The following is a 14685-nucleotide window of genomic DNA, read 5'->3' on the forward strand; positions in this document are numbered from 1 at the left end:
TTCCGGAAGTAAAATACAAATTTGTTTGTATTTCCTGGGTAAAATTCATCTCAGGAGATAAATATCGCCTTATTGGTGTCGCTTCAACCCACTGACATGAAAAACAACCTGCAGCAACTGTGTTAAAGTAGGCCAATTCCGCTAGAAAACCACGGACTTGGCAACACTGCTTGTGTCGTTGCTAAATGAATCAATGTGCTGAACGAATCGGTTGACTGAATGATTCAAAGATTCACTGCCGCTTACTTGCTTTATAAAACCTGTGGTTAGTGTTGCAAAACCATGAGTAGTTTTAGGTTATCATGGTTTAACTACAATAACCTTTTTATTGTATAAAAACCATGCTTCATTTTTGTAAGGGTATTGAAAAAGAAATCTAACCGGAGCCATTGCATTTGAGTGGTCTCTGCTGTTTTTACAATAATTTATTGATGCTGGGGTCAAAACACTGATGGTTATTTTTAATTGTATTATCATCCATTTACATAGGATTAAGAAAACACTTAATTTACTTTTAATTCACTGTTCCCCGTTAAACGGCACCAAATGCATTAGTGGAATTGGTTTCCCAGCTGTTTCTCAACAGGCAGATGTGTTTGTTTGCATTGTTAATTCATGCACAAGTGAGCTTTCAGGTCTGGTCCTGATTATTTGCATTAGCTTTTGGAGTCTTCTGCTGGTGCTGGAGTCTTCTGCTCATTGAAACAAGCAGGAAATGAAATTATTAGAGCATCCAGGGAAATACTACCATACTGTACATTAGTGCAGTAATCAGATTAATTCACAAAATGTTTTGCAATTAATTAAGTGATTTAACAATGGTGAAGCAAACTGTCAGTGCAAACTATGATCACTGATTGGTGCACAGTGACTGATTTTTTATTTTTTTTTGCACCCTCAGATTCCAAATTTACAAATAGCCTAGTTGTATCTCGGCCAAATATTGCCCTATCCTAACAAACCATACATCAACTGGGGGGTATGGTTGACCCAAACCAACTTACAAATTAGGAATATCATACAAAACAATAGCCAACAATATTAACAAAATAATCTGCCTGTCCTTAATAGTTTACCAAATATGTGGCAGAAAGCTACAATGCTTTGTTAAATAATGAACATGAACATAGGAGTATTTACTGAAATAGAGACAGGCCATGCCAGAACATGTAAAATAAATGCAATTTAAATCTAAAATATAATGTTTTTCATTTAGTTTTACATAGTCCTGCTTTCCACAGTAACCTAACGGATCCGGGAGTTTGACTCCACACATCACACTTGCAAAGCACCTGTTTTTCCTGCTGCAGGAGAATGAGATGTGAGCGTGTCACTGTGTCTCGTGTGAGGTAAACATCTCCCCCGCTGCAAGGGCTGCAGAACCGCTTCTCCAGTGTGTGGAACGGGATAAAATGGAGCCTGATTGAACGTGAGAGCAGGGGAAAGAAAGGCAGCAGTGGCAGAGGGAGGGCGTTTGCTCTCAGTGAACAGCACAACTCAGCTGCTGCAGTCAGGGCATCAATTTTGTATAGGCGTTGAGTGCAGTGCCAGAGCGTTCTCCTCTCTTTACCGCTGACCATGGAGAGCAGCTCGCGTCTCGCTCGACCACAGAGAGAGTGATGGGGGGCGATACGAGCCGTCTCTATAGGCATGTCCGCGTCCGATTCTAGCGCAGCGCTGCTCAGCTTCAAGGTAGGGATAGTTTGCTCTCTCTCTCTCTCTCTCTCTCTCTCTCTCTCTCTCTCTCTCTCGCTCGCTCGCTCGCTCGCTCGCTCGCGCACTGATTTTTTTTCCCCCGCGCGCTCCCTCTTTATTACATTTTCACTCCGTGTGATTCTGTAATCATTCAGCGCTGCTTTGGTGGAGTGAATGAATTTTGCATGCATTCTGCCTGGGTCATACTCTATTAATATACTCGTGTAAGCCTTTTTTTAGGAATAAATTATTCTCAGTCGAGATGCACGTCTTAGCTTTTCGACCAGCAGACTCATCAAATGCATTCAGCTGCATTAATTGTTTAATTGCCAATGTGTGGGCCTATTGCCTGAAGACTGTTAAAATCTTTCACTTTCTCATATCTTTCTGTATGTGTGTATCATTTCAAATAGTATTGCAAGTTGTTGATATGTCATCTGTGTTAAGGAAATTCTGTTGCAATAGCCAGAAAAGGCAGAAATGTTTATTTTAGTGGTTGGAGTAATTGTTTATAACCAACACACACACACACACACACACACACACACACACACACACACACACACACACACACAAAACAATGCACAGATATTTATATAAATGTATATGTTTATATTCAAGAGTGTAATGAACTAAGTATATTTACATCAATTCTGGCCTATATATTTATGTAAATTCAAATTGATTTGATCAATTCATAATTGTATTTCAGGATATGTATAGGTCTTTATAGGTTTTAGGTTTTGGACACTATAAATGTAATTGTAAAAAAAGCTATTATAAGGGCAAAAATATTATTATTATTATATTATATTAAAAACTAGCCTTATAAAGGTAAAAATCCTTTTGAAAATCAGTTCCAGTGGCAAATAGGCTATCTTTGATTAAAGAAAAATTAATAATGATGAAATAATAATAATAATAATATATTATATATATATATATATATATATATATATATATATATATATATATATATATATATATATATATATATATATATATATATATATATATATATAAAATTGCAGACAGTATAGTACAACCTTCTCTCTGATACTGATTACTGATATAATATAATGCAAAATTTGCACCACTGCATGTGTTTATTTTATATTTTATCTATGCATGTTGCATGTTGTTGATTCCTTTGGACTTTGGAATCAGATTCTGACAATATGAATGAAAATAGGGCACAAAACTGTGTGAAATATAGGAGAATGAATGACTGTTACCTAACAAGCCTTGTGGATATAAGGAGGTTCATTGATTTTTCGCCCCCTGTTGGCTGTGTGCCGCTATTGCACAACAAATTGTGCATCTCATAATTCTGAATTTACATCTCAGGTTTCTGACATTTTTCTCATTAGATTGTCAAATTCTTGCTTCCATTTGAAGCTCAAGATGGATCATTTTTAAATAATTCTGGAGAACAAAAGGTTTTACTCAAACTTGTGGCTTTCATGCAGCTCTAATGCTGCTGTCATTAAAGCAAAAGGAAGATAAACAGAATACTAAGGCTGAAATTCTGTAAAAAAGTTATTAGAGCTTTATTTAAGCTACATACTGTAAACATTCTATGCAGCCTTTTCTGGGAATGTCTGATGGTTAAAATGTGTGTTGTAAGTGGAATATGGGGTGAGGTGTTGTGGAAACACTCTTAGCGGATGAGGTTGAGATGCATTGTGTCTTTTAAAGGATTACATTACTCTATCGATCCAGGTACTGAGCGAAAAATTGCTTAGTCTGTCGGGTCATCTGAAAACGACTTCAAGTTAATGCACAATGCATGTAGGATACACAAAATGTGTTTCACAGCCTTGCAGGTAGTGATGTTTATGTGGGCGACCCCTGCATCACTATTACCTCCTATTGATAAAAGTGGCCAAAAAAATAAAAATAAAAAATGTTTGATATAGTGTGTTGTTGTACTTCAAAGCCCTACTCTATCTTACTTTTCATTTATTTCTAAGCCGAACACATGAAAGAGATGAACATGGTATAGATCATCCAAGAGTTGGTTCAGGACAGCTCTGTGATGGAGATGCCTCCCATAGCAGGGCTAACTTTAAATTTACACGTTCATTTAGACGTGAGATATATTTTAATCGCACATAAGAATCTTATATTAGCTGGCGTCTGCATAATTATGCTTTATCTCTTTCGACGGTAGGTGTCGCAGACACCTGCACCCTGCGGCTGCCTTTGATATTTAAATCATATCCTCACTGTGTTCTGGATTCTGGAGGGAAAAAAGACAGAGAGAAAGGCTAGTCCGGAGGGTAGATCAGAGGGCTGCAGGAGATGGTAGAGGAAAGGTTTCTGCAATGCTTGTTTATGGTCACTAGGTCTTTTGTTATCGGTGCATTTAGTGATTTAGTTTTCAGTTTTAATGCTTTATTGGCATGAAAAATATTTCTATATTCATATTGCCAAAGCATTTGCAGCAATTGCTGTGTGCAGTTAAAACTGTGCAAAATGAGAATAGTGCAAAACAACAGAGAAACGAAAAACATTAGGTCTCATTCACTAGTAATTGTGTGAATTTGCATTTATATGCACAGGAGAACTTCTTACAAAAAGTTCTGGCTAATTCACAACACGTGTACCTTCATGAATTTGATTTTAACCTTAAATAGTTCGCCCAAAAATGAAAACATTTGCTCAGCCTCAAGCCATCCAAGATGTAGATGAGTTTGTTTCTTCAACAGAATGGATTTGGAGAAATTTAGCACTACATCACTTGCTCAGCAATGAATCCTCTGCAGTGAATGGGTGCCATCAGAATGAAAGTCCAAACAGCTGATTAATACTTCACAATAATCCACAAATAATCCACACAATCACAGTACATCAGTTAACATATTGTGAAGTGAAAGCTTCATGTTTCTAATAAACAAATTGAAAATGAACAGGTTTTTTCAAACTGTTGCTTCTGGCTCAGCAACCTCGAAAAATGCCAAGTGTGCCATCCTCAAAACCACTTCAAACACAATAAATACTTTTAACACAATCCCAGATAACAGACATCTCATTAGCCAGCTATTCATATGTGTATATGTGACCCTGGACCACAAAACCAGTCATAAGGGTAAATTTTTCAAAATTGAGATTTATACATCATATGAAAGCTGAATAAATAAGATTTCCATTGATGTATGGTTTGTTAGGAATATTTGGCCGAGATACAACTATTTGAAAATCTGGAATCGGAGGGTACAAAAAAATGAGAAAATCGCCTTTAAAGTTGTCCAAATGAAGTTCTTAGCTATGCATATTGTTAATCAAAAATTAAGTTTTGATATATTTACGGTAGAAAAATTAACAAAATATGTTCACGGAACATGATCTTTACTTTATATCCTAATGATTTTTGGCATAAAAGAAAGATCAATAATTTTGACCCATACAATGTTTTTTTGGCTTTTGCTACAAATATACCCAAGTGACTTAAGACTGGTTTTGTGGTCCAGGGTCACATATATCTCTGTGTGATTTTGTGAATCATGATATGTTCATGAAAATGATTATATGCAGATTTCAAGCAGAAATTTGTTGCTTAGTGAATGAGACCCACTGTAATTGACAAAGAAGTAGAAAGGACATTAAACATACCAATGGATAAAAGTAATTATAATAAAAAAGTGAAAGAGCACCTCTCACATTGGTCTGTTGTCCTTTTTGCAGAGTTCTGCTGATTCCTACACGAGTAGACCATCGGATTCCGACCTGTCCCTGGAGGAGGACAAGGAGGCGTCTCGGCGTGAGGCCGAGCGCCAGGCAGTGCTCCAGCTCGAGAGAGCCAAGGTTCATCTTCTCAAACGGATACACTGTCAATTACCTCACCTCTTAACATAATGTGATCTGGTTTCTTTGTTTTCTTGTAGACCAAACCTGTGGCGTTCGCAGTAAGAACCAATGTCAGCTACTGCGGGGCTCTCGATGAAGACTGTCCGGTTCAGGGTGCTGCCATCAACTTTGAAACCAAAGATTTTCTACACATAAAAGAGGTGGGAAGCAACTAATGAACTGAAGTCGACAGTTAGCTTATGTTTCACTGTGATATTTTTGAGCACATTGTCTCCTGTCCTACAGAAGTATAATAATGACTGGTGGATTGGGAGGCTGGTGAAGGAAGGGGCAGATACTGCCTTCATCCCCAGCCCTGTTAAACTGGAGGCCATGCGGATCAAGCAGGAACAGAAAGCAGCTCAGAGGTCCACAGCTGCATCTCATTATATCTATATAGTTGTTATTCATTACTGTGTAAATTAGCATTTAAAGGAATAGTTCACCCAAACATGAAAATTTGCAGAAAATGTACTCACTTTCAGGTCATTCAAGATGTAGATTAGTTTGTTTCTTAATCAGAAAAGATTTGGGGAGATTTAGCATTACTTAAACACCAACAGATCCTCTGCAGTGAATGGGTGCCGTCAAAATACACAAACGTATTTCTTTAGAACTATTTTGGACTGTTTTCGCTTGTAAATGGTGCTTGATCTGTGCATATTTCTCTCCTGATTTAGAAAATGTGACTTTTATTCACTGGAGAATGAATAATTTTAAAACAGAGGACTTAAGTATTAGGTACCTCTAATTATAGATAGAGTTTTTTTCACATACTGCTTTTTATTTTATTTTTTTCGCCTACTATACAGTAGGGAAGTATGCATATTCAAATAATTGAATTATTGTGTTTGAACAAATAATTTAAATGGCTTTTAAAGAGTCACTTGTTATCACCACTGACTGACTTAGCTAACTACCTACAGAAAGAATCAATAAAAATCCCCACTTCTAATACGCAGCAATACAGTTGGTTTGGGATGCACAAAGACAAGCAGACTGATATAAATAAAGTGAAGATTATTAGTTATCATTTTTGGTGAACTGTACCGTAAGTGAGAAATAAACACTCTTTCCTTCAGTTGTTGTGATTTGCCATTGCACTTGCTATTTATAAGAAATCCCAGCACATAAGTTCAGCATGGGATTTTAGTTTAAAGTATGATATCAGCATCCTGTAATTTCTAAAGTGTTTGTGTTGGTAACAGGAAAATGGGTGGAAATGCTTCATCTGGTGGCTGGAGGTCTACTCCTCCTTCTGCAGGTGAGAGGTATTTAAATACTCTCACACATTACTGTCTTACTATAACGCTGGTACTGTTGAGCCACTACCATTCCTCTGCATTTCCCTTCAGGGTATATGCTGATTTTATATGTCAAGATTTACATAATATTTCAGCATAAAATTGTTTTACAATTATGAACACAAACAGCCTGTTTAGATTTTCTCAAACACATTTCTCTTGTTTTAAACAAGCCAAACAGAAGCAGAAGCAGGTAGGTGGTTATAGTTGCTTCCTTGCTTCCATAATGCAACACAGTCTCTCAAAAAGTGCTATTAAATATACACAATTTGTGTCTGGCCTTTCAGACAATTCTCTTTGAGAGATTTTAATGCTGTGTTATTGAAACTGCATCCCTTGAGGCTACTCATTAGATGCTGAGAAATGTTAGTTAAGGTTCATAACTTGTAAGACATAACGGTGTGTGTGTGTGTGTGTGTTGTAGACAGAGCACGTTCCACCCTATGATGTAGTTCCATCCATGAGGCCTGTTGTTCTGGTTGGCCCCTCGCTGAAAGGCTATGAGGTAAATGATATTAAATTTGATCATCATGGCAGTTAAAAAAAAGGCCAGTTGTTTTATGTATACAGGGTCCAAAACTGACAACCACCAAGCAAGTAAAAGTTGAGTTTGAGGAGTAAATGAAACTGTATTAGATATTGTTCACCGAATCAAATCAAGGACGTGCAAACCATTTACTAAAGAAGACATCATCACTCACTCATGCGACTTTTGTGCCTTTTAACTAGCACCTCTGTGGAAAATGTACCAACATTAATATTCTCCAGAACTCATTGTGATGACATATATATTAAGATACCAAAATGAAATTAACAGGCATGTTATTTTATTATTATTTCTATAATATTATAGCATTTATTAAAATGTTCAGTTTTAGTAATTTTCAATTACATTACGTTAAGTTATTCGTGTAATATTTGTATTCAATTTTATTTAAAGTTTCTTTCAATTACTGAAAATGATTTAATAGGTTTAGTTTTAAACCTTTTAATAACAACACTGGAACAAAGTCACATTTTGCAGCAAATTTATGCAGAGATTGGTTTATCTAATATATGATGTGATATACAAGTTACACAATGACCTATACAAATATATGCAGTTTTTAGATGTAATAAATAATCTTTCTATAAATACATTTATTTTGATTATAATTTATTAACAATGCAAAATATGGTTTCATGATCTATGAAAAATATTTGTGGTCATTATTTGTATTTATATTTACTAAACAATATTTAGATAATTATATTTATCATCATTATATTTAATAAAATAATGCACAATACAGTTTCATGGCCTAAGAAAAGTAATTACAGTCTGTAAATTCTTATAATTCACTCACTATGGGCAGGCATGGCAAAAAGCTCATTTTGGATCCTGTTGTATATGACTGCTCAGGCAGTTTTGGTGAGCGAGAGGATTCACGAACGTGAAATATTTATGTCCAGTTGTGGCACGGTGCTCTGGACACATTTGTCAGTCAGCTCTTTAACAGAGACACCAGGGACCTGCTTCCTCTGCTGACTCTCTACGCTCTATTTCTGGAGTCATTCATTTTTCACCCCTGTGTCTAAATGAAACCACATCACCTCATCCAAACCATATTAGCCTTATACACGACTCTTCTTCCGTATCCCCTGCTTAGGACTCCTTATTTCCCCCCTACGATCCTTAGACAACAAAATCACTGGGTGGATTTTAACACTATTAATAGCTCAGGACCTAAACTACCTTAGATTGACAGGTTAATTACATATGAAACGTTTCTGCTTGAATGTAGAATAAACGTTTTCTCACAATCTTCTGATGCAGGTGACTGATATGATGCAGAAAGCCTTGTTTGACTTCCTGAAACACAGGTTTGATGGGAGGTGAGTGCAGAAAATGCTTGTTTCACTGGTTTAGAGCTTAAAAGTGAAAGCGTTACTCTTAAAGGAACAGTTCACCCAAAAAAGTGCATTTGTAAAAATGGAAATAAATCATTTATCTACCTTTTTTCTTCTGTAAAGTATCATAAAAGTGGTCCATACTTCTTGTGTGCTATGTTTTGTTTTTTTTGTGGTGTGGTTTCATGGCAGGATTTCCATCACACGGGTGACTGCAGATCTGTCTCTGGCCAAGAGGTCTGTACTGAACAAGAAAGCTATCATGGAGAGGTCAAACGCACGTTCCAGTCTAGGTGAGTGACAACATACAAGGGTAAAGCTAAATAGTACATTAATATAAAGTGTGATCAGGTATTTTTTATGGAGGACCTAATATGGCATCATTTGTTGTCTCATTATTAATGTGGCTCGTGTTATCGTGTCTGTCTCTCTCTTAGCCGAGGTGCAGAGTGAAATTGAGAGAATATTTGAACTGGCTAAAAGCCTGCAGTTGGTGGTCTTGGATGCAGATACTATCAACCACCCCGCACAGCTTCTCAAGACCTCCCTCGCCCCCATCATTGTCTATGTCAAAGTGTCTTCTCCAAAGGTACAACGATATTTAGTCAATAAATCACTTATTCTTAAAAAGCTTAAAATGGGTGTTTTTCCAACTACAGATTTATATTAAAACTAATTTCACTTTTCTATTATTGTATAAAGGTCACAGTACTGTAAAACGGCCTGGGAAACCCTTTAACATGTATTTTTAATGTTGTCTTATGTATTTTATTCTTTTACTCCTGTCCCAGACTATGACTTTTCATCTAATTTAGAAATCCATAATAAAAATACAATTTATAAATTATTATGAAACCATGATCACCAAAAAATTGTAAATTAAACAAATTGTTATTAGAAAATGATTTATATCATTTTAGACCTATTTTGTCCCTCTATTATTTTCACCACAACCAGAATTCTTTCCACAATTATTATTTAAATATTTTTCAAATATTAGTCTAAAAATATTATTAAAGTGTTTCAGCATGAGCAATGAGTGTTTAAAATCAGAGAAAACAAAATGCATTATTACAGTTGTGGTGGAAATGACATTTGCTGGTTCAGAAAAACGAGTTTTTCTGTGATGCATGTACAGTATGTCTATTCTTGAACATTGATGATAGACTAATAAAAGGGATAGTTCACCCCAAAATGAAAATTCTCTCATTAATTACTCGCCCTCATGTCATTGCAAACCTGTAAGACCTTCATCACAAATTAAGAAACTTTGGTGAAATCCAAGAGCTTTCTGACCCTCCATAGACAACAAGGGAACTACCACATTCAAGGCTCAGAAAGGTAGTAAGGACATCGATAAAATAGTCCATGTGACATTTATGAAGCTACAAGAATTTGTTTCAAATTTTTTTGTGTGCAAAGAAAACAAAAATAACAACTGTATTCAACAATTTCTTCTCTTCTGTGTCTTCGACGCATGGCCGTGGTACTTTTGTGAATGCGTGCTGAAGACTGATACGGAAGAGAAGAAATTGATGAATAAAGTCGTTATTTTTGTTTTCTTTGTGCACGAAAAGTTTTCTCGTAACTTCATAAAATTACAGTTGAACCACTGATTTCACATGGACTATTTTAACGATGTCCTTACTAACTTTCTGGGCCTTGAACGTAGTAGTTGCACTGCTGTCTATGCAGGGTCAGAGAGCTCTCGGATTTCATCAAAAAATATTAATTTTTGTTCTGAAGATGAACAAAGGTCTTACGAGCTTGGAACGACACTACGGTGAGTAATTAATGACAGAATTTAAATTTTTGGGTGAACTATCCCTTTAAATATGGCTTTGAAAAGTGTTTATTTATAAGTTGAGAAGCCAAAAATTCTGCACACCAAATGAAATGCAAAGGTCCTTTGAGAACAAAAAAGTGTTTATTTATAAGTTGAGAAGCCAAAAATTCTGCACACCAAATGGAATGGTGTTTATTTATAAGTTGAGAAGCCAAAAATTCTGCACACCAAATGAAATGCAAAGGTCCTTCTATTTATAAGTCCATAGAGCTAAAAGTGTTGTTTTGCTTATTTAAATGATTATATAGGTAGGTTCACTCATTACTCATTCTACCCCAGGTTCTTCAAAGACTTATTAAGTCCAGGGGGAAATCTCAAAGTAAACATCTCAACGTGCAAATGATGGCTGGAGATAAACTAGCACAGTGCCCACCAGTAAGTCCCATTACTGCACACATTCAGCTCCTGTTAACATACATTGTACTAAAGCAACAAGTGAACAGATGCGATATCTTGCACTAATATGGTTTGTCTTCACTGCGTTTATCTTACATTAGGAAATGTTTGATGTTATTCTGGATGAAAATCAGTTAGAGGATGCCTGTGAACACCTGGCCGAATACTTAGATATTTACTGGCGTGCCACTCACCTGCCAGGCTCCGCCCCCCTGAACCCTCTAGTGGAGCAAAATGTAGTTACACCACCCTCAGCCAACTCTAGCCAACAGGTGAGTGTTTAAATGTTACCTGCATGGTCTTCCCTTGATGTGATGAAGCTTAAATGATCTTAAACACTCTCTCATCCTCTTTCTCTAGTTCTCAGAGACGCATGAGCTAATTGAATGAGCACTACCACAAATTAGGGTGAGTGGTGGATTGATTTTCATCTGCCAGTTAAAATTATTATTTTGAATGTGTATTTTCCTGTAAGCGCATATTAATAATAACAATCTATATCAAATGTACACTTGCTTATTTTAAATAACAAGTACTTTTGAAAAAAGTTTTAAATAATGGTTAACATCAGACTTTTATTACATTTACAATGTAAATATGAATTTTTTTTATTTAATTAAATTAATAATTTAATTTAATTAACAGTGTTGTTTTAGTAGTATCTACAAACTATTATGATATTAATATTTTGAATTAGTATTTATTTTTTATGTTTAAGTTTTCTGTTTAGTTTTAGTTGGTTTTAGTAATTTTGTTATATGCTTTTGTCAGTTTTATTAGTTTATATATATATAGTGCACAAAGCTTTTGGCCAGGGTGTTTAACCATAATGATCACTTCCTCTACTGCTCTCTGGTGGTTATAAAGTGACACAGAACATTCCAGAAAGACCCCCAGAATATTCCTCAAAGGCCAGCCACTCACTGCCCCAGAATGAGACGGGGCTCAGAGCAGCTGCCCACCTGATGAGAAAGAGGAGATGAAGGCCAGCGGAGAAGTGGACCAATCCCAGCCTCACTGGCAGTGACAGCACACACCCTCTTCTAACCCTGCACTAACACATGTGTCGTCCTTTACATCTCATGACCACTCTGCTGCAGGCCTTCAGCCAACACACACACACACACACACAGGTATACACACATTCAACTGGTCTGAATGTCCCTGCTGAACCCCATGCTGAGATCACGCTTGGTGGTGCCGTCTGTCCGCCAGGTTCTGCCAGCCTGACTCTGGCACTGGCATCAGAGCATCCATACCATGCCCTCACAAAGAAGGGCACCACATGCCACTAACATCCCGCTCACTCAGTCTCCACCTCCTGTATCGCTTTTGGTTTGTTTTCAAGGCCATACCTTTTGCACAATACATTTCATTTCAATCAATCATCAAATGCAATTCACGCATAATTAATAACCCAAATGGCTTTATGTAGCACAACCCTCAAATAACTAATTCATATACTGAAACCACACATGAGACTTTTTAACTGAAAACATTTTTATTTTTTTTGTTATATCCTGTTTTATTTTTCTTGTGTCTTTTTATCCACTGGAAACTTTAGGTTTATGTCAACCAGGGCAAATTAACTAGTAGCTCATCAGTATTTCCAACCACACTCCACTAATATCACCATTTCAGATCAATGAAAAACAGACCACATGAATGTTTGTACATCTTTTGCCTAGATCTCAGTATTGCACTAAACAGCCTAATATATTATTTATTTTGTCCAACAGTGGTTCTCAACTGAGACCTCACAGTTCTGTCCTGATTGGACACGTGATAAAACTATGCTAAATGCACAGAATAAAATGTAACTAATATTATAACCATCCATAATTAGGATGATAAGACTTGTTAAGTTTTAAAAGGAAAAAGTTATATGGCATTTTGATGCAAATTCATCTATAACCAGGTAAATTAGGTAGATATAAATTGGATGACATGCTCTTATCTTTAAAATCATGAACAAACTGAGAAAATATTACCCAAAATATATTAAACTTCATTTGTAGATAAGTGAAACATGGTTTGTGCCCCAATGTTTTATGAACTATTATTTTAATTATTTTAGTTTATTATTTATTTATAACTATATTTGAATTCATATTATTACGATTTTATTTTTTATATAAATGCATTTTAATATTTGATTTTAAGAGCATTTTTTATTTCTTTTGTGCAATAAACTATTTTGTTGCTGTGTTAAACCAGTTGAGAACCTCTGCTCTATACTTATGTTTGAATTACAGTGACATCTAGTGGTTTTGTTTGAAACCACAAACGTGAGACCCTTCCGAACGTCTTTGTTTTCACAAAAGTATACCTATACAGAATCATACCATTAATACAAAAACAACTGTAAGATGTGTAACGGTATGATGATGTATTGCTTGATGTATTGCATTCTGAGAATCACAAAACACTGATAACAATTCCTGATAGTTTTTTTTTATCTTTTCCATCAACACTTATTTGCATGACAAGTGATGATCTTGCTGACATATCTGCTGCTGTAATTGTTGAGTTTTGCTTGCTGCTGTTCTTCCATGCAATAATGAAATCACTTACAAAGATTATCACACTTATCAGAATGACTTATGTCTTATTTGCAAGACAATCTCTTAACTAAATGATCACTGATTTTACTCTTTGCATACATGCACATGCGGTCCCATTGTACATTCAAGCTAATCGTGACTATGCATGGCACAATCAGGATTTGTAGAAATAAACAACACTGTAAACTGAATAGGAAGATGCAATGGACATAGAAACATATAAACCATCACAAACATCTGCTTGAGTATATAGAGTTTGCACATTAAAATTCATTGACCTCATCTATATATAAATGCACAAACAAATGGCTTTCTGTTCGTTTAAGGTGTACATAAATAATATTATTTGCATATATTGAACAAAAATGTTATTTGGGACCATGCTGAATCTTCTGTCAGTTTTTAAATCACTGCATATGAAAAGCAACAAGCAAGAGAAACAGGCATCAAAGCACAATGAGCTCTTCCCAATTGAAAATATGCTTGATATCTTTCCAGGTGATTTGTACATAGTCTAGAACTATGATTTTGGGTCTCCAAAGTATATTTTCAAGGCTAATTGTTTATTTTATTAGATATTTATGTTGTTCTCTATCACAATATACTGTACTGTATGCAACACTGGGGGAAGGAGGAAGACAATAGCTTGGACTGGTAAAGGTCTATCACTGAATGAAGGGAAATCAATATGATTGCACTATTTTGGTTTTGTGTTTGATGTTTTCTTTTGGTTTACAATGCAATAAATAAACTATGTATGTGTGTAAACCCTCTTCCAGTAGTTAACTTATCATATTGTACTAATGTGACAACACTGACCCAGCACTAAGTCTGAAAAAAGAAAGAAAAGTGTACTATCTGATGTTGAACAGAACTATTGTGTGCTCTGGGGAAGAAAAAGAATGTAAAAGAAAATAAAAAAGAAAAAGAATGGTCTCTGCATGGTTTCTGTCCCTTTAGCTTGTGCTATTGATGCATAATATGTTTTTAAAACAATATTTATTTTTTTCGATAATGTTTTATGAATTAGGATCTCAAATTCATTTTAAATGGTCTTGCGTGTAACAAATACATGTTAAATATAGTCTCTAAGTTAATATGAAGTCATCAAAGCTGCAAGCACAATAATTATAAAAGAATC

At 35.5% G+C, this 14685-nt stretch overlaps 1 protein-coding gene across 1 annotated transcript; it reads left to right on the forward strand.

Annotated features, from left to right (window-relative positions):
- Positions 1-1260: 1260 nt before the first annotated feature.
- LOC109072227 (voltage-dependent L-type calcium channel subunit beta-4-like) lies at positions 1261-14474 on the forward strand. Its single transcript, XM_042750767.1, has 14 exons — positions 1261-1692; positions 5383-5502; positions 5583-5705; positions 5791-5912; positions 6753-6808; positions 7022-7041; positions 7273-7353; positions 8665-8723; positions 8931-9031; positions 9176-9327; positions 10864-10959; positions 11082-11252; positions 11341-11388; positions 11848-14474. The coding sequence occupies exons 1-13, from the start codon at positions 1651-1653 to the stop codon at positions 11368-11370; spliced, it is 1173 nt and encodes a 390-aa protein (XP_042606701.1). The 5' UTR covers positions 1261-1650; the 3' UTR covers positions 11371-11388; positions 11848-14474.
- Positions 14475-14685: the final 211 nt, after the last annotated feature.

The sequence above is a fragment of the Cyprinus carpio genome, chromosome B23 (genome assembly GCF_018340385.1).
Source record: "Cyprinus carpio isolate SPL01 chromosome B23, ASM1834038v1, whole genome shotgun sequence".
In the NCBI taxonomy this organism is placed as follows: domain Eukaryota; kingdom Metazoa; phylum Chordata; class Actinopteri; order Cypriniformes; family Cyprinidae; genus Cyprinus; species Cyprinus carpio.